Source organism: Palaemon carinicauda, chromosome 5 (genome assembly GCF_036898095.1).
Source record: "Palaemon carinicauda isolate YSFRI2023 chromosome 5, ASM3689809v2, whole genome shotgun sequence".
Lineage (NCBI taxonomy): Eukaryota > Metazoa > Arthropoda > Malacostraca > Decapoda > Palaemonidae > Palaemon > Palaemon carinicauda.
The window spans coordinates 168,181,044-168,204,178 of NC_090729.1; the positions used below are offsets into that span (position 1 = coordinate 168,181,044).

Below are 23,135 nucleotides of genomic sequence, written 5' to 3' on the forward strand. Positions count from 1 at the left end.
AAAACTAGTTTTTTATATAGAAAAAGGTCCATTTTCTTCGAAAATGACACCGCCGTTAGGATAGATGGAAATGGTCGAGTCTCGGAACGCACTTACACTTTTGCCAATAATTAGAAAAGTCGTTTAACTTTAAACAATTGTCCATAGGGATCAGAGGAAGGCTTACTGTAATATTTGAAGAGAACTAGGTCTCACATCAAACAACGGGGTCCACTTGGGTTATCCATTTTTACAAAATAATCTGATTATGGGGTCTTTCAACTTTTCAAGATGACCCTGGGGTTATTCATCTTTACAAGATCGTCAATTTGATATAAATTCTATAACAAGCTTTAGAGTAAAAGAAAACAACTTAATATTAAGCTTTCTTTTATGCATTGTGATTTGGTAGATAGTTCTATTTTTTTTCTATTGATTAAGTCTAGCGACCCCTCTCAGGGTATGAGAGTACATTACAAAATATACCAAATTATAATTTGACTTACAATAATAATACAAGATGGCAGTAACAAGAAGCAAAACTACTTCTATTCACATATCTATACAATACTGTACATATATCCGTATACCCATATATGCCATATATAATGAGGACATGAGCCCATATAGACTAGATTAAAAAAACTAATATATATTTCATTCCTTCTACGTTGTACAGTACATCTCTTTGAAAGGGAATAAAATCTAAATAACCAATCATAACAAGTTTAACTGTATCTTGCACATTGGCCAATCACAGACGAGCTTACAAGACAACAAGGTAGACACGGTAAACAAAATTCCTTCGTAGGAATTAGAAGACCCGTCTGATTCGACTGAAGGCCTTTCAGAGGTTACGGTCGGTAATGCTCGAAATTCGCCCATAAATGTGAAGTGTAACAAATTTACTGAACATGGATTTTGATCTTAGTCTTTCACCTCCTAACAGGAAGGTAAGATAGTAGAACTTTAAGTAAAGTGAAGCTAATAATTTGACGAATATGTTCTCAGATCACCCTATGCACCCTTCCAGGCCATGGTCTTATCTTACCATTAGTCTATTGAACTGCAAATAAATTGTAGTATTAGTAATTAGTCAACATTATGTGAATTAGAAGTTTCATAAAATTTTGAGGGTTTCCATTTGTCTATTGGCTACCATAGTCTATATCCTAGTAGGCTAGCGTAAGCTCCTATATCTGTCAGATAGCTGGTAAGAAACCACAATAATATTTTGGTAAACTTGTAGTCAAGGAGAGCTTACACTGAATTTGACCATTTCAACGGCATGTAATCCGAAAACCCGATATACCGTCTAAGCATTGGGGATAGTTTTTTTTTTTTTTTTTTTTTTTAGAAATCTAATGGATTTTGCTCTGCGGTGTGCCCTCGATAAAAAAAAAAAAATCCAGCTCCTATGTATTGGCAAGTGGTACATGCTAAGCTGTGGACGCCAACCCCATTGATTATTTTTTGTTGGATGATTAAGTTTTTATTTGCAGTGAAAATAAGTGTCATTATTGAAGAAAAGGTATGTATTTTCCATGAAAAACTTGGGTTTTAGTAGAAAAGCTTTTTCCATCTGTAATTATAATAAAACCCATTTTTTTCAGTTAGGTAGGCAAGAATTATAATGAATATCGATAACAAAAAAGGTAAATTAATGTAAACACTAGAAAAGCCAGCTGATAAATATGTAGCCTGATTCATATTAGTCAACACTTGGCCAACTTTTACAGAAAGTATAAAGTATCATGAGATAAAACCCTGAAAACTTGTCAGTGGTAATTAGACTAAGGTAACTCCCCTACCTAACCTTGCCTATTCTTATCTGACATAGAATACTGTACAGGGTATTCTATGTAGTGCACAGGGTGCGTTGCCAACCTAAACTCCTGAATATTTTATAAGAATAGAGATTATTTTTACAGGGGAATATCACCATGTAAGGTAGCTTTGCTTAAGCTAAGCTGTTGCATCTTGACCAGCTGAGGGACTTTGCCCCTTCTTTCTCTGAATCCCCAAACTACTTTATATTCATTGCTTACCTTACGTTATTATAGGACAGTTTTGTTTGGACAATGGAAAGTTCAAATTGTTAAATAAGGGTCCTTGGATAATACTAATGTGGGTAAAGGAAACTTGATACTTAACATTGCTTACTTTGTAATTAAAAAAATTGTAGCTCCAGTATATTTCTAAATTTTCACCAAGTATTTTTTGGCCCAACTGGATTTATACAGCCAATATTTTTCATGTTCAATGAAAATTATATATCGGCCTTAAATCTCTGTAAACTAATGCCATATATGTATAATTCAATGTAAACTAGTCAAACTTTAATTATAGTATTACCTCAGATTTATTTTCAAATTGGATGTTGGAATTTCAAAAGTCATTCTCATGGAAAAGTTGCAATATGAAAACATCTGGAGACTTAACCAAGTGAAATTTTAAAGTTTAATTGGCAGGAACCTTATTTTGGCTAGTCTATTACATCAGAAAAACTAATAGATTTCATAAGCCCTGTTTTCTGGCGCATTCATTAGTGTATGTGAGGCTAAGAGTTTGGCAATAAGAGAAATTTATAATGAAAGTATACTGTAGTATTAGAAATATTTAACTGTACAGCACTTAAAAAATTGATAGTTTTTTGCATTATGCTATAAATATCATTGTTGATATACGTTTCCCTTCTCTATATGTTAAAAATGTCAAAATCAACACTTGTGTCAGCAGCTAATTTCCCACCATAGATATTTTTAGGTTCTGATGACCAATTTGCAAGTTATTTTTTTCCACAAGCTGAATTTACTATGATAGTTATGTATTTTTTGTATTAAATTCTACTATCAGTAGGTTTTCAGGCTACATATAAATCTTTTTATCTTGTATTGTACAGTATCTAAAATATCCAATTCATTATAGTTTACTGTTGATCAAACATTTGATTGAAAAGCTTAGAAAAAAAAATAATGTTCTTCCAAATGATTGATCCCCTCTTGGTACAATACTTCATTTTACCCAGTGCAAGCATTGCATTGCTTTTTGAGATATACCTGTGCATCTGAAGTATTCAATTACTGTATATTCTTTTGGTAAACCAACCCTGTATAGTCCCTGTTGGAGAAGGAAAGACTGAATGTTGGCAGACAGTTGTGTGGGCAGTTCCCCGTAACTCTCTTACTTGCTAGTTATTTCCAGCTTGTGCCAGGAATACAAAAGTAATGAATAAGTGTAAGGTTTGTATATACAATATAAATAAAATGGAAATTCAGGCCTGATGAAATGTGTGACCTATTGCCTTTTTAGTCTTAGCCAGAAGGACGCAAGGAAAGGGAGGAGAAAGCAATAGATCCACCTTGTGAAGGTTTCCAAATCTTGGCAGTAGAGGGAAAGTGTTCCCTAACTGTCCAGTCTCAGAATCTCTAATTTTCACTTGTTCCATAACCGAAATACAAACCACGCTATTTACATAGGGTTTACTTTCGGCGTAGCTGAAATGACGAGCCATTAGATTTTTAACGAGGGTTAACTAGCAGGGGGTAGGGAACCCTCCCCCCCCACACACCGGTGAGTTGTCTCACTTCACTTTTGGCTCGGACGAAGTACAGACGTTTCTGTTTTCGACCTCGTTAATGACAGCCTTAATTTGTTTTTTTGCTTTTTCTAGTTCTGTGTGTTTGGAAGTTGGCCTCCACCGTTTTCATCGCTATGCGCAAGTGCCCTGGACTCGCTGGCCGCCCTTGTGGGACCTTCATGTCAGCGGAGGACACCGATCCTCACACCCTTTGCCCGCAGTGCCGAGGTCAACGGTGTGAGAGGGAGAATACTTGCAGTGAGTGTAGGGAGTGGTCTGCCTCCCAGTGGGAGAAGTTCGGCCGTCGGCGTAAGAAGAAGTCGAACAGAGAGACCGTTCTCCTTCAGGGGCAACCTTGAAGAAGGAAGGCACTAAGGACTCCTCTTCCGCCGCCCGAACCTCCTCCGAAGCTCCCACTCGATCGGTCTCTCGTGAGAGACTGCCGAGTGGTAGTGCAGGCCCTAGTGGTGTTTCCCGACCTCGGGGTGCGGGAGAGGGCGTTGCCTCCCTTAGCGTGGCAGCTCCCTCTTCTCCTCCGGGGGAGGATAATATGGATTTTAATGAATATGACCAAACTGTGTATAATGATGATTTGTTCCAGCTTTGGGCTTCCTTGGGGCTTAAGGGCTCGCCCTCCAAGGAAGCCCTGTTTGACCTGATCCAGTTGGGGGCTGCGGTCAAACAGTCGCCGGTAATATCGGAGGTATTCCCTTCGGATATTGTCGACACTGTCTTGGCCGAGCTTTCCGACGGGTCTGGTCAAACCCTTGATGCTGCGCCTGTTGCGGACGTTGCTGAAGGCTCTCCGCCCCCCTCCGAACATCCTTCGAGGGGGGAGGGGAGTCCCACAGTCTCTCCTGCGGGCGGGTCTCCCCCTCGGGGGAGCGCGCTGACAGAGACTCCTCTTCAGAGGACTGATGACCCGGACGCCCTTCCTCGTGGTCATATTCGACGTAAGGCCTGTCGGCCTCTCCGCAGCAGAGGACTTCCTTCTCCCTATAAGGGAGTTAGGAGGCGCCTCTTTGGGTCGTCCTCTCCTGATCCTCCCCCTAAGGAGGAGCCCCCCCGTCAGGAGCAGACCGTCGCAGTAGCGCCCCTTGACCTCTCCGCAAATCGTTCGTGATCTCCTACGCCTGCCAGACCTTCCGACCTGCCTTCTCCGTTCCTGGCTGCAGATGCGCTTTGGGCGCCTTCTCACCCTGTTATCCAACAGGCACCGATCCCTTCGGGGAAAAGGGACTCTACTCACGGTGTGGGTAAGTCCCTTGCGCTCAGGGATCCCCTGCGCGCCCACCTGCGCGTTCGCGTGCAGTAGCGCACAAGCGCTCTCCAGAGTTACAGTCTTCGGACTTAACTCGCCAGCGCTCTCCTGCTCGGCAGCGATCACCTGCTCGCCAGCGCTGTCCTTCTCGCAGGTCTCCTGTGAAACAGCGCCCTCATGTTCCTGATGTGCGCAAGGCGCACCTACGTTCTCCTGAGCGCCCTCGTTCTCCTGTGCGCAGCCGCGCTACTACTCAGCCTGTTCCTGATGCGCGCCCAGCACACCAACGATCACCACCGCGTCCACGATCGCCAGATCAGGCAAGGGTTCCATCCCGTCGCCTCGCCTTTGCGCCCGTGCGCGCACTTCTGCTCCGGCGCAACAGCGCACGTGCTCTCCAGATTGCTCATCTAGAGCTCCTGTTCGCGAGCGTTCGCCTGCGCGTTCGTTTCCATCCATCTCTTCAGATGTGCGCAGTAATATTACTACGCGCCAACGATCTCCTGCGCGCCCACGCGATCACTCGCCTGTGCGCAAACGCTCTCCTGAGCGCCATCGCCCTCTTAAGTCTGATCGCCCCAGGTCTCCGACTCGCCCGCGCGACAAATTGCCTGTGCGCAGTCGTTCGCCTGTCCGTGGTACGCGCCGTCGTTCTCCGGAGTTCACGCGACATCGCTCGCCAACACGCCAGCATTCGCCAACGCGCCAGCGCTCTCCTCCTGGCAAACGCTCGCCAAGTCGCTCGCGACTTTTCTCGCCCGAACATCGTCGTTCTCCTACGCGCCGCCAACGGCCGCCTAGTGTTCAGCGCACCCCTTCACCTACGCGACCACGCGCACCTTCACGTGCGCGCCAACGCGTTCCCTCGCCAACGCGTCAACGCGACCGCTCGCCAACGCGCCATCGCGTCCCTTTGCCCGCGCGCCCACTCACCAGCGTGCCCATGCGCCACATCGCCCACGCGCATTCTTCTACACGCGGCAATGCACCTGCGCTTCGGAAATCGCCCGCGCGCGATCCCTCGAATGCCTTTTCGCGCGATCCCTCGAATGCCTTTTCGCGCGAGAGCCGCCGCGATCCCCTTTCTCGCAGGGATCATCAACGCGGCCAACTGATAGGGACGCCGACTTCCAGATCGGCCTCTGGATCGCCACCGCGCAAGTGTAGGATAACCTACCAGGATCAGGACCAGGAAGGATCTACGGAGAGGTCCATGCAACATTCTTTTTCTTCTTCTTTTCAGGCAGGCCCCGTGGCGTCCACTCCGAAGGGTCAGGAGATCCCCTTCCCTCCAGCAGGGATAACTGACACAGCGTCAGTTACTCGTCAGCCTTGGTTCCGTCACATAATGAACGCAGTGGTTCAGGCTGTGAAGCCTGCCCTCGTTGATTTGGGACCTAAACCAACGGCAGACTCATCCCCGCTGAAGAGAAGGAGAGGAGTGGACTTCGTGGTGACTTCTCCTCGGGAGAAGTTGGCTCCCAAGAGGTCGGTCAGGAAGGCTCCTCCTTCGCGTGCGGTTTCTCCTTCTCTCGTGGACGAGGTTTTTCCGTCCTCAGGAGAGTCCAGCGAGGCAGGGTTGTCCCCCACGGCACCAATGGGAGGAACCCCTCCTCTTAGGAGAGAAACTTCTCGCGAGGAAGCTCCCTTCCGGACCTCTTTGCTGGAGTCCTGTATTCCTCCTAGGAGGGAGCCCAAGGACTCCAAGACGATTCCTAAATCGTCATCCAGGATCCGTCCAGAGCCAACTAGACCCCGGGAGGACGTCCACGTGTCTTCCCAAGATGAGCCTTTGGGGACCGGAGACTTAGCTGCTAATCCTCAAGGAGGAGACCAGTTCGAGTCAGAACACGCTTTCCGGCAGGTCCTAGGCTTAATGAGGCAACTCAACAAGTTTAAGGACCCGGAGACTGCCCCTCGTGAGGGCAAGGACACGGTGCTAGATCAAGTCTACGGCACCCAGAAACCCCCTAAGTCCAGCGCAGCTTTGCCTTGGTCCAAAGGGGTGAAGGGGGCCAGGGACAGGGTCGAAGCCCAGCTCTCCGAGCTCGCCTCCTCCGGTCGTTCTTCTGCCGTGTTCAAACTCCTCCCGCCTCCTCGAGTACATCAGAGGAGGTACTTTGAGATCATGGGGGAGTCCAGTATGGCCCTTCCGCTCCAACATTCTGTGGAAGAGCTGACCAGGGGAACTCCTCTCGAGAAGCTCTCCGCCCGGCAGGTGACGTTCTCGGCGTCGGAGATCCTGAACCTTGAGAAAGTCGCGAAGAGTGCCATGCAGGCAACTTCGTGGCTGGACGTTTGGCTGGGATCTCTGGGCATCCTATTGCGCTCTGAGGATCTGTCCAAGGAGAGCAATAGGAAGGCTTTGGAGACCTTCCTCCTCTCGGGCACACGTTCGATCGAGTTCCTCGCTCACCAGGTTGCTAACCTGTGGGCTAACTCGATCCTCAAGCGTCGCGACGCAGTGACCAATAGGTTCCATCCAAAGGTCCCCGCTGTGGACGTCTGCAGGCTCAGGCACTCCTCCATCACTGGGAGAGATCTGCTTGAGCCCAAGGAGATAGAACGAACAGCTGAGAGGTGGAGGAGATCGAATCAAGATTCTCTCCTCCAGAGGGCCCTGACATCTGGCCCTACAAGCCTCCAGCACCTCAACAGCAACAGCAGCCTCCAAGACACCGAAGCAGGCTCCGGCAGCTAAGACAGGGGTGTCTATGCCGCAGCCCTTTCAAAATAAGGACAGAAGGCGTGGCAAGTCCTCTAGGGGAGGAAAGAATCCTAGGGGCAGCGTCGAGGCTGCAAGCGCTAGGATCGGCAATCCCCCCGCGTGTCCACTTGTGGGGGGATGCCTGAAAAGTAGCGTGCACAGGTGGCAGCAACTTGGGGCCAATTCTTGGACGGTCTCTGTGATCGGCCAAGGCTATCGCTTCCCATTCACGACATCTCCACCTCCCCTGACAGCGAATCCAGTGTCGCTGAACTCCTATGCCATGGGATCGGCAAAGAGGTTAGCCCTTCGGGCAGAAGTCGAGACCATGCTCAAGAAGGATGCTCTCCAGGAGGTCGACGACGGCTCCCCAGGCTTCTTCAGTCGACTCTTTCTTGTAAAGAAGGCGTCTGGAGGCTGGAGACCGGTCGTCGATCTCTCAGCCCTGAACAAAATTGTCAAACAAACTTCGTTCAGCATGGAGACAGCGGACACGGTCAGACTTGCAGTGAGACCGCAAGACTTCATGTGCACACTGGATCTGAAGGACGCGTACTTCCAGATCCCAATCCATCCGTCTTCCAGGAAGTACTTGAGATTCAGCCTAGACAGCAAGATCTACCAGTTCAAGGTGCTGTGTTTCGGTCTCTCCACAGCACCTCAGGTGTTCACCAGTGTTTTCACACTGATTTCGTCTTGGGCGCACAGGAATGGCATACGTTTCCTCCGTTATCTGGACGACTGGCTGATCCTGGCAGACTCGGAGTCGACCCTTCTTCGACACCGGGACAGGATTCTGGAGGTTTGCCAAAATCTGGGGATCATGGTAAATCTTGTGAAGTCCTCTCTGCTTCCGACGAAACGACTGGTATATCTAGGCATGATACCCCAAGGCTCTCTGGCAAGATGCTTTTCAGCAGAGGTGGGATAACATCGACGTTTACGCCTTCCCACCATTCTGTCTGATGAGAAGGGCGCTCAACAAGACCAGACTATCGGTCAATCTCCCCATGACTCTTGTAGCTCTGCTATGGCATCACGCGGAATGGTTCCCGGACCTTCTGCAGCTCCTGACGGAGCTTCCGAGGGAACTCCCCCCACGACACGAGCTACTCAGACAACCACACTGCAACATCTTCCACAAAGCTGTAGCGTCGCTTCAGCTTCACGCCTGGAGACTATCCAGCGTCTCCTCATGGAGAGAGGATTTTCGCAACAGGTTGCGGACAGGATGTCTCGCCACCTGCGCAAGTCCTCTATCGGAGTCTACCAGGCGAAGTGGAAAGTCTTCTGTGGTTGGTGCCGTGGGAGGGGTATCTCTCCACTCGATGCCACTATTCCAGCAAGTTCCTTGTGTATTTACGGGAGGAAATGCACCTTTCAGTTCCGGCGGTGAAAGGCTATCGCTCAGCCTTAAGCCTGGCTTTTAGGCTGAAAGGAGTGGACATTTCCTCTTCGTTAGAACTTTCCCTACTCATACGCAGCTATGAGCTTACCTGCCCTCAGTCAGAAGTAAGACCTCCTCCTTGGAACGTGGTTCAGGTCCTCAGGGCTCTGAAGAGAGCTCCGTTTGAACCATTACTCCAGGCGTCTGATCGCCACCTGTCTTGGAAGACGGCTTTCCTGCTCGCTTTGGCCTCGGCCAAGCGGGTTAGTGAACTTCATGGTCTTTCTTACGACGTTGCCCATTCAAGGGGATGGGGGGAGGTAACGTTCAGGTTCGTCCCTGAGTTTGTTGCCAAGACTCAGAACCCTGGGGTGTCGGACCCTAGGTTCGACTCCTTCGGGGTAACGAGTCTTCGTTCTGTAACAAGTGACCCAGACCATCTGTTACTTTGCCCAGTGAGGAGTCTGAGGCGTTACTTGAAAAGAACAGCTGCAGTCCGTCCTCATGTGCAAGCGTTATTCGTAAGCACAGGAAGGACGAAGAGGAGGGTCACCAAGAACACCATCTAGGCCTGGATTCGGAAGGTTATTCAACACGCCTTGAATCCGGACCCTCCTCCGTCACGTCGCCCTAGAGCACACGATGTCAGGGGCATCGCTACGTCCCTGGCTTTCAAGAGAAATTTTTCTGTGACGCAGGTCTTGCAAGCTGGGGTGTGGAAGCGCCAAACGACCTTCACAGCCCACTACCTGCGCAAGTCCTCTATCGGAGTCTACCAGGCGAAGTGGAAAGTCTTCTGTGGTTGGTGCCGTGGGAGGGGTATCTCTCCACTCGATGCCACTATTCCAGCAAGTTCCTTGTGTATTTACGGGAGGAAATGCACCTTTCAGTTCCGGCGGTGAAAGGCTATCGCTCAGCCTTAAGCCTGGCTTTTAGGCTGAAAGGAGTGGACATTTCCTCTTCGTTAGAACTTTCCCTACTCATACGCAGCTATGAGCTTACCTGCCCTCAGTCAGAAGTAAGACCTCCTCCTTGGAACGTGGTTCAGGTCCTCAGGGCTCTGAAGAGAGCTCCGTTTGAACCATTACTCCAGGCGTCTGATCGCCACCTGTCTTGGAAGACGGCTTTCCTGCTCGCTTTGGCCTCGGCCAAGCGGGTCAGTGAACTTCATGGTCTTTCTTACGACGTTGCCCATTCAAGGGGATGGGGGGAGGTAACGTTCAGGTTCGTCCCTGAGTTTGTTGCCAAGACTCAGAACCCTGGGGTGTCGGACCCTAGGTTCGACTCCTTCGGGGTAACGAGTCTTCGTTCTGTAACAAGTGACCCAGACCATCTGTTACTTTGCCCAGTGAGGAGTCTGAGGCGTTACTTGAAAAGAACAGCTGCAGTCCGTCCTCATGTGCAAGCGTTATTCGTAAGCACAGGAAGGACGAAGAGGAGGGTCACCAAGAACACCATCTAGGCCTGGATTCGGAAGGTTATTCAACACGCCTTGAATCCGGACCCTCCTCCGTCACGTCGCCCTAGAGCACACGATGTCAGGGGCATCGCTACGTCCCTGGCTTTCAAGAGAAATTTTTCTGTGACGCAGGTCTTGCAAGCTGGGGTGTGGAAGCGCCAAACGACCTTCACAGCCCACTACCTGCAGGACGTGACCCACAGGAGCCTCGATACCTTCTCTATTGGCCCTGTGGTGGCTGCACAACAGCTGGTCTAACCTCAGGCTCCTTAATGGACAGGTAGCAGAAGGTTGGGGGCATTGTTACCCGGTTTTAGTCTGTGTGATTGAAAGAGTATGTCTGGCCCTTACTTCTTTCTTCATTCTCCGCTCCCTTGGGGAAAGCAGCATCCAGGTCTCTGCATAGCTGACCTCAACCTCTGCAGGTAAACCATGCTCCCTTGTGCTCCTAGTATTAGCTGTAATACTGTTTGCGTCCCCCATACCCTGACGAGGTGGTATTGGGAACGTCCTAGCCTAGATTTTTATCTAAAGAACTCCAGGTCAACTTCCTAGGACGAGTCACAACTTCCTCCACACACACAAACTTATGTAGGCCGCACATTCGTAGCTAGCAACGAAAAATGCGAGGTGCAGGGACCCCCTTTCTCGAGTGCTGCTCACTCGGATTTCGGGCGAAGTGGAAAGTCTTCTGTGGTTGGTGCCGTGGGAGGGGTATCTCTCCACTCGATGCCACTATTCCAGCAATAGCGGAGTTCCTTGTGTATTTACGGGAGGAAATGCGCCTTTCAGTCCCGGCGGTGAAAGGCTATCGCTCAGCCTTAAGCCTGGCTTTTAGGCTGAAAGGAGTGGACATTTCCTCTTCGTTAGAACTTTCCCTACTCATACGCAGCTATGAGCTTACCTGCCCTCAGTCAGAAGTAAGACCACCTCCTTGGAACGTGGTTCAGGTCCTCAGGGCTCTGAAGAGAGCTCCGTTTGAACCATTACTCCAGGCGTCTGATCGCCACCTGTCTTGGAAGACGGCTTTCCTGCTCGCTTTGGCCTCGGCCAAGCGGGTCAGTGAACTTCATGGTCTTTCTTACGACGTTGCCCATTCAAGGGGATGGGGGGAGGTAACGTTCAGGTTCGTCCCTGAGTTTGTTGCCAAGACTCAGAACCCTGGGGTGTCGGACCCTAGGTTCGACTCCTTCGGGGTAACGAGTCTTCGTTCTGTAACAAGTGACCCAGACCATCTGTTACTTTGCCCAGTGAGGAGTCTGAGGCGTTACTTGAAAAGAACAGCTGCAGTCCGTCCTCATGTGCAAGCGTTATTCGTAAGCACAGGAAGGACGAAGAGGAGGGTCACCAAGAACACCATCTCGGCCTGGATTCGGAAGGTTATTCAACACGCCTTGAATCCGGACCCTCCTCCGTCACGTCGCCCTAGAGCACACGATGTCAGGGGCATCGCTACGTCCCTGGCTTTCAAGAGAAATTTTTCTGTGACGCAGGTCTTGCAAGCTGGGGTGTGGAAGCGCCAAACGACCTTCACAGCCCACTACCTGCAGGACGTGACCCACAGGAGCCTCGATACCTTCTCTATTGGCCCTGTGGTGGCTGCACAACAGCTGGTCTAACCTCAGGCTCCTTAATGGACAGGTAGAAGAAGGTTGGGGGCATTGTTACCCGGTTTTAGTCTGTGTGATTGAAAGAGTATGTCTGGCCCTTACTTCTTTCTTCATTCTCCGCTCCCTTGGGGAAAGCAGCATCCAGGTCTCTGCATAGCTGACCTCAACCTCTGCAGGTAAACCATGCTCCCTTGTGCTCCTAGTATTAGCTGTAATACTGTTTGCGTCCCCCATACCCTGACGAGGTGGTATTGGGAACGTCCTAGCCTAGATTTTTATCTAAAGAACTCCAGGTCAACTTCCTAGGACGAGTCACAACTTCCTCCACACACACAAACTTATGTAGGCCGCACATTCGTAGCTAGCAACGAAAAGTGCGAGGTGCAGGGACCCCCTTTCTCGAGTGCTGCTCACTCGGATTTCGGGTCCCCGGGTAAAGCCAAAAGCCAGTAAGGCTGGGGACTTTCCGCCCTTCCTAAGGGGTAAGTCACCCTATGTAAATAGCGTGGTTTGTATTTCGGTTACGGAACAAATGACAAATTAGGAGATAATTTGTATTTTTCCTAACCATACAAACCTTAGCTATTTACACATATTTGCCTGCCAGCCCTGTCCCCCAATTCAAGTCCTACCTCTAAGTGAAGTGAGACAACTCACCGGTGTGTGTGGGGGGGGGGGGGGGGAGGGGTACCCCTTCCCTACCCCCTGCTAACTAGCGGGGGGTAGTTAACCCTCGTTAAAAATCTAATGGCTCGTCATTTCAGCTACGCTGAAAGTAAACCCTATGTAAATAGCTAAGGTTTGTATGGTTAGGAAAAATACAAATTACCTCCGAATTTGTCATATTAAATGCATGAAAGTAAATGAAGGAGTTTAGCCTATTTAAAGCATATAGACATTAGTTGAGGTCAGTGTTCATGTGGAAATAATATAAAAAACTTTTGTGCAAATGTTATACATTGTACTGTATTATTGTTTGTTCCTATGTGTATACAAATAATTTGTCTGTTGAAATAGGGAATATCATCAGCAGTGCTGGAACAGCTGTTAGATTTTTTAATGAGGTAGTAAACGAGAGATGGTGTGCTTGGAGCTACTATCTAATACTCTCTCTTGTTTTTAGTTAGAATGAGTACAGACATACTTTTGTGGCCTTGATCTTTTTCTCTTCTTTTACAGAAGTTAATGGTAGTGTTTTGTTACATTTACGATATTGAATGATAAATAAGACTTTCTTACATGTGGGTATTGGTTCATGAAAAGACCGTCTCTAGATCTACTCAATCTGCACTTGTAGGTAGAAAGGTTGTTTACAATCATCCTCATGTGCCAAGTGCAGGTCATGTCCTCCTGTGCAGTGGGTGGTTCATTCTTTAAGTAGGAAAAGGAAGGGCCAAGTCTTCTCCAGTGTTATCCTTGGCAACACCAAAGACAATGCCATAAAGACTTTTTAGCACTCTACTCTCCTTATAGAGTTTGCTTAAAGAGAACTTGGATCTGCATTGGCTAGTTTTTCATGTTTGGTAGAGTGTGGAGCTCTCCCTGTGATTGATACACACCAACATGTGTTGGAAGCTCTCTTGTAGTTTTGCAGACTGCTGAAGAGTGTGATTTGAAAGGAAACTTAAAAGATTAAAGCTAGTAAGATGAAGAGATGAGCTGTGTGCAGTGTTTGTATGGCAAGGGAAATTGACTGAGAAATGCAGATACTATACAGTACAGTACTGTAAATGCTAAAGAAAAGGTTGTAAAAATTTTGTCATACATTAAAGTAGCATACTAATTTTTCGAAAAGAATAGATGGCAATATGCTAGAGAGAAGTGTAGAAGTCGAAAGTGCTAATAGGCAAGAGGTTGGGAAGACCTTGAAGTGTTTGAATAACCAATTTGTTCCAACACGAATACTTACCTAGAACTACTTTCTTAGGAGTTACCTGTAACCTCCTCTCTACCGACCAGAGTTTTGTGTAGTGTACCCCCCACCCCGTTTTCTAAGGAGGCCTACCCCCGGCATTAAGGAATGTGCCCCGAGGGTAGGCTTATCGTAGGTCGATGTCCGGCCGGGTCAGCCTCATCAGTAAGTAATCTGGTCGCGACGTGTAAACACGTCGCCCTCGTTCTCTATCGATCCTTTGTGTGCGTTCTAAGTGCCCCACGTGTTCCCCGCGTGGTAACTTGTGTTTTCCAGTGTACTTTCCCGGGTGTTCCTATGTGTTCACCTTCCACCCGTGTGCTTACCCAGTGTATTCATTGATTCCCTTCGTGCTTGTGTCTTGCGTTGTGTGCATTATGGAGCAAATCCGCCGTTGTCCGGGGCCTAGAGCCGGTAAATCGTGTGGAGCGTTCCTCTCCAAGCCTGAAGTGGATCCTCACTCCCTTTGCTCCTCCTGTAGGGGAAGGGTTTGTTCGTCAGCAGATACGTGCCCCGAGTGTGTAGACTGGAGCGATATCCAGTGGGTATGGTACGGTACGAAAAAGAGAAAATCGGCGAAACGTTCCCCCAGAAAAGCTAGTGTTACTTCGCCGCTACCATCACCCAGTGAGCGGTCCGATGGGGCCTCTGTTTCGCCGTCCCCTACACAGAGTAGGGGACGAGGTAAGTCTGTCGTAGAGAAGGAACAAGGCGACCTTCCCCAGGAACCTAGTGAAAGTGCAGTGCTGATTGCGGGCCCTTCTAGGGCTAGTGAAGAACCCAGTAGTGCGTTGGGAGAGTCGGCCCTTGTGCTCGGAGGGCACGCGTCCTCCGATGACCCCTTGTGGGGTAGTAACGCGGTGTCTGTGTCTTCGCCGCCCTCGTGGGCCTGTGCTTCTGGGTCTTCGTTAGGCGGAGACAACCAGAAGAAGTTACGACCTTCGGGTAATGATGCCTTCGGTTGGAGGCTTCCGAAGACGCCGGGTAGGTCACCCTTAAGGATGGAAGTGGCCCTGGACCCCTGGCTCCCTGGCATGGAGCGCTTTGAATCGTTCCCGGCCCCCCTCACGGAAGTCCCCGAAGATTTCCTCCAGCCGTCGACCTCGGGCACTCAACGCGCGAAGAAGTCCCCCGCAGTCCCCGCTACCAGCCGACATGCGATAAGCACAGTGTCGTCGGGTTCGTCGGATGTTTATTTCTCGTCGGAGGAGGAAGTCAGGGTAAAACACCGTCGTCGGAGGGAGCGGTCCAGGAGCAAGCGTTCACGTTCGAGGTCGCGCTCCCGGTATAGTAGCAAGTGCTCCCGCTCCCCAGGGCGTAAGTATAGGAGGAGTAGGTCTCCTGATGGCGACTGGGTCTTCGTACCCCGGGACTCAAAGGTGCTTTGTTCCCCGGACCGCCGGTCCAGAGAGTGTTCGCCAAGGATGCCGTCCTCAAAACACGACCTTGACCCTCGTGACCTAGCTCGCAGGAAGGACTCTACAAGAAGGCATAAGTCCTCGAAGCCTCCGGTTCACCCCGCCCAGCGGGGGGAAACGCGCTTCTTGTCGGGCGGCCTGGTCGAACCAGCCCAGCTGGTGCGGCCTTCGGGTCGGAAGGAACGGTTCCCGCTGTTGGGTCAGCCCACGGGAACCGCGTCCTCGGCACCCAGAGCCCTTGGGCGGACGAGAGTCCCCGCTGAACCAGCGATGCCTGCGTTAACCCAGGCCCCTGGTGCAGACGTCCCCGCAGATGAAATCCAGTACCTCGGTAGGACGGCGCCCCTGGCACCAAGAGCTAGACGTCCAGTCGGCGTGCCCGGTAACCCAGCTCCCCGGCCCCAAGCCGAGACCTCGGCTAACGGAAGGGAGGGTTCACCAACGGAGGACTCGGCCTATAGGAGGGTGGTTGGCCTTATCAGAAGACACCACAAAATTGAGGAACCTACATCTACAGACGAGGATTACTGGAGGTCAAGTCTATTAAGAATTATGCAGACCCCTACCCAACCTAAGACGTCTCTAGCGCTTCCTCTAGCCCGAGATCTGGTCCTAGGGCAGGAGTATGTGGACAAGGTGGTGGCTAGTAATGCCGAAGCCCCCAAAACACAGAGTTCCTCAAAATTGCTACAGGGCCTCAGAACCCAAGGCAAAGTATATGTGCCAAAGGGACGTCGCCCAGGCCCCTGTAAGGTGGAGTCTTCCATCGACATCCTGAGTCAGGGCGTCTCTGACGATAGGGCCTCTTCGGCCCCGGTCTGTTTCTCGCCAGCAGAGGCCTCCATGATGGAGGAAATGTCGAGAGATTTAGTGAACGTCTCCTCTTGGCTGGACTGGTGGGCTTCCACTTTGGTAGGGGTACAAGCCTCGTTCGACCCCGCGGACCCTGACCAGCAAGGCCTCCTGAGAGACCTTATTACCTCCGGGGGTAAAACCCTTAAATTTTTAACTTACCAGTCGCTCGCCCTGACAGCTAACTGGGTACTCCGTAAGAGAGACACCGTACTGACAAAGGTGTCCCGGAAGGTACCAGACAGGGAAGCGCGGGCCATACGGAGCTTACCCTTGTGGGGAGAGTCCTTGTTTCCCCTGAAGGAACTAGAGGCCATCATGGAGAAGGTCTCGATGAAGAAGGAGTCTAACAACCCCAGACCTACGCCTTCTAGGAGACTGCCCTACAAGAGGTCCGTCTTGGATAGTGCCGCGACTTCCCAAGCCTCTCCCAGCACTACGAGGAGAGAGGCTCCCTCTTTCTCCTGGTCCGCAACGCCTCAGCCCCCCCCGCAGGGGAGCTCCAGCGCCTTCAAGCTCCTTCAGGTCGGGTTACTCTGCCTCTAGGAGAGGCCGATCAGGCCGCTCCTCCAGAAGAAGATACTGTAGAGTGGGAGGCCCCCTATCCCCGCCCAAGCCTCAGGTTGGGGGATGCCTCAGACTTCATTGGCAAGCATGGAAGGCTCACGGAGCAGAGCCTTGGACAGTGTCCGTACTAAAGGAGGGCTACAGACTTCCGTTCTTAACAGAACCACCCCCTCTTATCCCGGCCAGCCGGGCGGAATGGCTAGCTCCCAGAGACCCGTTAAAGAGGACCGCCCTTCAAGAGGAGGTGTCCTCCATGTTAGAGAAGGGCGCCATGGAAGAAGTTCTTCTCCCAGGGCCAGGTTTCTACAGTCATCTGTTCCTGGTAGAAAAAGCGACGGGGGGGTGGAGACCGGTTATAGATCTGTCGGCTCTCAACAAATTCATCAAGAAGACGGACTTCAAAATGGACACTCCGAAGTCAGTCCTACTGTCCTTGAGGGAGAAAGATTACATGATGACCGTAGACCTCAAGGACGCATACTTCCAAATTCCGGTCCACCCCTCGAGTCGAAAGTTTCTCCGGGTGAAATGGGGTTCCCAGATCCTGCAATTCAGGACCCTTTGCTTCGGACTGTCAACAGCGCCCCAGGTGTTCATGAGAGTCTTCACGACTGTCTCAGTGTGGGCTCACGAACGAGGCATTCGCCTCATCCGATACCTGGACGACTGGTTGCTTCTTTCCGCCTCAAAGGGCCTCTTGGAGGAACAAGGGATGAAATTCCTCCAGTTTTGCAAGGATCTGGACATTGTAATCAACCCGAAGAAGTCAAACCTATCCCCATCCACCAGAATGAACTACTTGGGAATGACATTAGATACCATTCTGGGAAAAGCCTTCCCTTCGGAGGACAGAATAGGAAACCTCATGAATATCGTTCAGCCGTTCCTGTCAGAGCGTCCCAGGAGAGCGAAAGACTGGCAGAAGCTGATAGGTCACCTGGTCTCATTGGAGAAACTAGTTCCCCAAGGGAGGTTAAGGCTCAGAGCCATACAATGGAACCTGAAGAACCTCTGGTGCCAACTGGACTCACGACAAGTTCTAATCCCAGTCCTACCAAACACGAGACCCTCCCTGGAATGGTGGCATTGCCGGTCGAACTCACTCAAGGGGATGCCCTTCGGGAGCGATCCACCCGAGTTACTACTGTTCACAGACGCCTCCAACCAAGGGTGGGGAGCCCATCTTCTCGACGAAACAGCACGAGGGACCTGGTTGGACGGGGAGAAAGAACTCCACATCAATGTCCTGGAGTTGAAGGCAGTCCAGAAGGCTTGCCTACACTTCGCGAGTCTACTAAAGGGAAACACCGTGGCGTTGATGTGCGACAACGCCACGGTAGTGGCATACATAAAGAAAACAAGGAGGCTTGAAGTCGAAGGAGTTGTGCGATCTCACCATAGAAATTCTAGATTGGGCAGAAGAGAACCAAGTGGTGTTGTTAGCAAGGTTCATTCCCGGGAAGAAAAACGTACTGGCCGACGGCCTCAGCAGAGTGGGCCAGATAGTAGGGACAGAATGGTCCCTTCTTCCGGATGTAGCCAAGCTCATCATCCAACGTTGGGGTTCCCCGGTGATGGACCTCTTTGCAACAAAACTCAACGCCCAACTCTCCGTATATTGCTCTCCTGTGCCAGACCCGAAAGCAGCCTTAGAAGACGCCTTTCAGCACAAGTGGGACAATCTAGATGTGTACGCTTTTCCCCCTTTCACCTTGATAAGGCAAGTGCTCAACAGAGACACATAGCGATGTTTGTCAAGAGTTTCGAGCAGTCCTGCCCCCCACAGGCGAGTAGGGTGCCCCAGTGGGACTTAGCCAAGGTCCTGAAGATGTTGTGTCGTCCCCCCTTTGAACCTTTGAAGGATATCGTGGACAGAGATCTCACCCTCAAGGCCGTCTTCTTTCTGGCCTTGGCGTCCGCTAAGAGAGTGGGTGAGATCCATGGTCTGTCATATGACGTTTCTCATTCGAAGGGGTGGAAAGAAGTATCCTTCAAGTTCGTGCCTTCTTTTGTGGCTAAGACTCGGAACCCAGCAGTCTGGGATCCGAAGTTCGAAGGTTTCTCAATACCTGCCATCCCTAGGACGGGTAATGCAGAAGATTTGAAATTATGCCCTGTACGGACAATTAGAAAATACCTGGAAAGAACAGCTCATCTCCGCCCAGGCATCAAGAGCCTCTTCGTATCCACAGGTATTAATAAGAAACAAGTGTCCAAGAACACCATTTCCTTCTGGTTGAGACAAGTTATTGCCAGAGCCTACAAGGAAGAAGGCATAGCAGTGCCAGGCACCCCCCGACCTCATGACATCAAGGGCCTGAGCACCTCCTTAGCCTTTGAGAAAAACATGGCAGTGGGTCAGATCCTGCGAGCAGGTACTTGGTCGAACCAGTCAACCTTTACTGCCCATTACCTCAAGGACTACTCGAGGAAGTCTTTAGACGGCTTCTCCATTGGAACAGTCATCTCCACCCTCCAAGCGGTGTAACGGTAAAAGCCCCAGGCTCAATCAAGGCTAGCAACCGGTAGGCACAAGTGCGGTTTCCTTCCTCCTACCCAGTTGATTCCTAGCCTCTTCGGGGAGTACCAACTGATACCATTGGATAACACATTCTTCACGACTACGCTACTGGAAGGAGCATCAGAAGAAGTTTTTTCAAAGGGTGAGTACTTACACACTAACGTGAACTCTTGTGTAGTTACCCTCACATCCGTTTTCTAGTAGGTACCGTTATCCCTGGGCCTCTTGGCCTCCGCTTCCCGGGTCAGGGGGTCAGAATAGCACTCCCGCCTCCTAAAGTGTAATTCTCCTAAGAAAGTAGTTCGAGGTAAGTATTCGTGTTGGAACAAATAAAAAATTTTAAGTAATTTTTATTTTTCCTAACATACTTACCGAGAACTACTTTCGGGTAATGGCCCTCCCTTTCTTCCCCGAGTGCCTCTCTTCCCTTGCAAGCATTGTGCTAATCCAATAGAACTTACTGATGAGGCTGACCCGGCCGGACATCGACCTACGATAAGCCTATCCTCGGGGCACATTCCTTAATGCCGGGGGTAGGCCTCCTTAGAAAACGGGGTGGGGGGTACACTACACAAAACTCTGGTCGGTAGAGAGGAGGTTACAGGTAACTCCTAAGAAAGTAGTTCTCGGTAAGTATGTTAGGAAAAATAAAAATTACTTAAAATTTTTGATATTAAAGGTATAGTGGTAAGGAGGATGGTTGAAATTAAAATAATTACTCTTGAGAATATAGATGTCAGCAATTCTAGACTTAGGATTGAAAAGAAGTTTTCCTTTAGTTTTGTGCCTGAATCTGTGGCCAAAACTCATAACCTGTTTGGTACAAGACTCCAGGTTCGTGACCTTCTCCATCCCCTCTTTACATGAATCATAATAGAAAATAGACCCTTTCGTGTCCCATGAGCTTTGTGGAGTTCTGTCTGAAGAGGACTCGACATCTCAATACAAATGCACCACCATTCTCACTTTGTGTCTTCTAGACTTCAGAAAGGTGTTAAGGACGCATCACATGGTTGTTCTGTTGTGGCTTTTTTCCCATGAGATTATCATCATTAGCTTGCACTATTATCATGGAAGACAAACTTCAAGTTCTTTTTTCCCCCTGCATCCTTTTCAAGTTCTTCTTTCCCCCTGCATCCTTTTCAAGTTCTTCTTTCCCCCTGCATCCTTTTCAAGTTCTTCTTTCCCCCTGCATCCTTTTCATTGGTGCCTTTGCAATCATTCATGTGCACAATGGTCCATGAGCATGGGCTTCCATGCACACGATATTCCATCTGTACAATTTTTACAAACACTATTGTCTACATGCATGAACGTCCGCAGACCTGAATTCACTCGCATGATGATCCACACTCACAACTTCACGAACACAATCATTATGTGTATGAACTTCGTGAATACGATCATCCACATGGACGATCATCTAGACTACAGTCATCCACATGTATGAGCAGCATGAACATGATCATTCACGTCCATGATGGTCCACGCACATGAGCCTTATCTGTAATTTCCTCTTCCTTTGATAGCTATGAAAAATGTATTTGCTTCTTATGAACATAGGGTGGATATATATTTAGAAGCTTTTGAGAAAATAACAGCTCTCTGTCTCCTACCCCTATGGAGTTTATATAGCATCTTGCATTGTTTGGGAGGCAAATTATTACGGTAAAAGAAGGACGTTTTATCCCCCCTCTCAGCTAATCTTCTTCCTGCTATGTGGCTGGTTAAGTAGATAACAAGATTACTCAAATGTAATGGTTGACTCTGAAATCTGAGAAAAATGGCTTTATATGAAATGATGATTGTTTGTATTTGTGAATCAAAGGAATTGTTCTTAAAGTATACAATATAAGTACAGTTTTTATTGGCAGAAAATGTTTAAACAATAATGTCTAATCAGTTTTATGTAGAATTGAGGTTTGGGAATAAATAGAATAAGAATTGTTAGAAGATTTACTCTTGATTTATATAACTGACTTTTTTAGGCTTCTCCAATAAAAGGCAGAAGAGCTGGTGGTGGAAGTTCTGGACCGGACTCCTTAGGAGATGCTGATGACCTGTTTTCCTCACCATCACAATCTGCTACTGCATCCCCAAGAGTAATACCTTATGCTTTTTTCCTTTTGAAGTAGTTTTCTGAGATCCTCTATTTTAGGGTCACTTTTATATGCCCCTTTTTGGAAAAGTGTGTGTAAATTCAAATGTCCAGATTGGCAATGAATTACATTTGTATAAGAGAAATTTTTTATATATTTTTTGTGATATTTTACAGCACTGCTTTGGATTCTTTGAGAGAATATGGTTAACACATTAGGTCTGATAAAATATAAACATACACTACTCATATGTTCATGACTACAGTATTTTAACAATTTCTATGAATCTCCCCTGAAGTTCATATTGCTGCTTCTCCAGAAAGCAAGTTTAATTGACATTTACCTGTAAGATTTTAGAAATTTGAAAATTTTCCCAGTTTCATTTGCTTCTACAAATACATGCCCTTAAAGGATTAGAGCCCCCTAGCAGTAAGTGGTAAGAAGCCATCTCCGTCGCACATCCGTGATCACACTTAGATTTACTCTCTTAGATTGTTTACTTACTGCGCTACTTACTGGTTCAGTTAATGTATTGTGTTCGGGGCAATACTGTGATTCAAATAATCATTGTGAAGTGCTTCCCCCTCGTTACCTCTCATGGGAAAGTGTGTTTCAATGGTTGCTGATCAAGTTTACAGTTCTAAGCACAAAAGGAAACTTTCTGTAAGTTCAGGGGAGAAGCCATGGAAGAGTAGGCTTGTTGATTATACTGGGGATGACAATATTGACATGCTTCCACCTTTAAACAACACACATGTTCAGCCCTCTTTTATTAATGATGAGCTTTATAGACTCTTGACATCACTTGCTTCTTTTGTTAAAATTCAGAAGTCCAGTGAATATCCCTTAGTCTTTGTAATTATAGTCCTCAAACCATGGCCAATTGTAACCCAGCCTCTGTAGTCATTCTAATATTAATAGTGTTTAATTTGGTAAGGGTTCTGAACGCACGCTGTGCTCCACAGATTCTAAAGCCTCACATAGAGCTTTGAAATCTTTACATGTTTTAGTTCCTTTTGCTGCCAAAACTTTACAAATCCACAATTCTAGTAGCTCTATCAAATAGGTAGATTGTTGGGCAGAAGACTAAGCACACTATACTGATCCTAAATTCCCTTTATTTGTTAAAGTAAATGCTTCTCTCCCTAAAGATAGTAAAAAGTCTCACATTACCTATGTGGATAGTGTGGCACATTGTACAATTCCCATGAATTCTAAAGAGGTGAACAAAGTTTTAACTAATTTGAATCTTTTTCATCATGTTTCAGATGACTGTTCTCTGTTCGCTTGCAAGCTCGGCCACTAGCATATCTCACATTACGTTAACTGGGTTAATATAGGCACAAGTAAATCCAAATCTAATATGAGTACAAGTTCCCACTGTTGCCCCCATTTCAAAGAGTAAATAAACTGAAAAATCAGCTGATCTTTGCTCCAAATCCCCTAATAGGAAAGGAAAATAAAGGGGAAACTCAGCCAGACAGTGAAAGTGAGGGAGAATTTTGTTTTCTTTCTTAGCTTAAACTTCATGCTGAAATATACCCTAATAATAGTTTAAGGAAAGTTCAAAAGTATCTCATCTTACCAAATTGGAAAAAAGTGGCTACATCCAAGGCAGTTTAAACACTTTGATTCTACAACTTAGTTATGAATAGATTCAAAGAATTTTGATCTCGGATTCAGAAAAAGCTTTTTAATACAGACCTCATTTTGGAGAGAAATTTAGTAAACAGTCTTGATCCAATCATTGTGCTTCATATAAGAAAATCTCTACATTCAGGTT

The 23,135-nt window shown here is 48.3% G+C and overlaps 1 protein-coding gene across 1 annotated transcript in view; it reads left to right on the plus strand.

Moving 5' to 3' along the window:
- The first annotated feature begins 776 nt into the window (after positions 1 to 776).
- Positions 777 to 23,135, plus strand: part of IFT43 (intraflagellar transport 43) — an 89,428-nt gene continuing 67,069 nt past the window's right edge. Inside the window, exons 1-2 of the mRNA XM_068374304.1 lie at positions 777 to 932; positions 21,242 to 21,355. Coding sequence (XP_068230405.1) covers positions 894 to 932; positions 21,242 to 21,355 — 153 coding nt within the window. The 5' untranslated portion in view covers positions 777 to 893. The remainder of the gene's footprint in view (positions 933 to 21,241; positions 21,356 to 23,135) is intronic.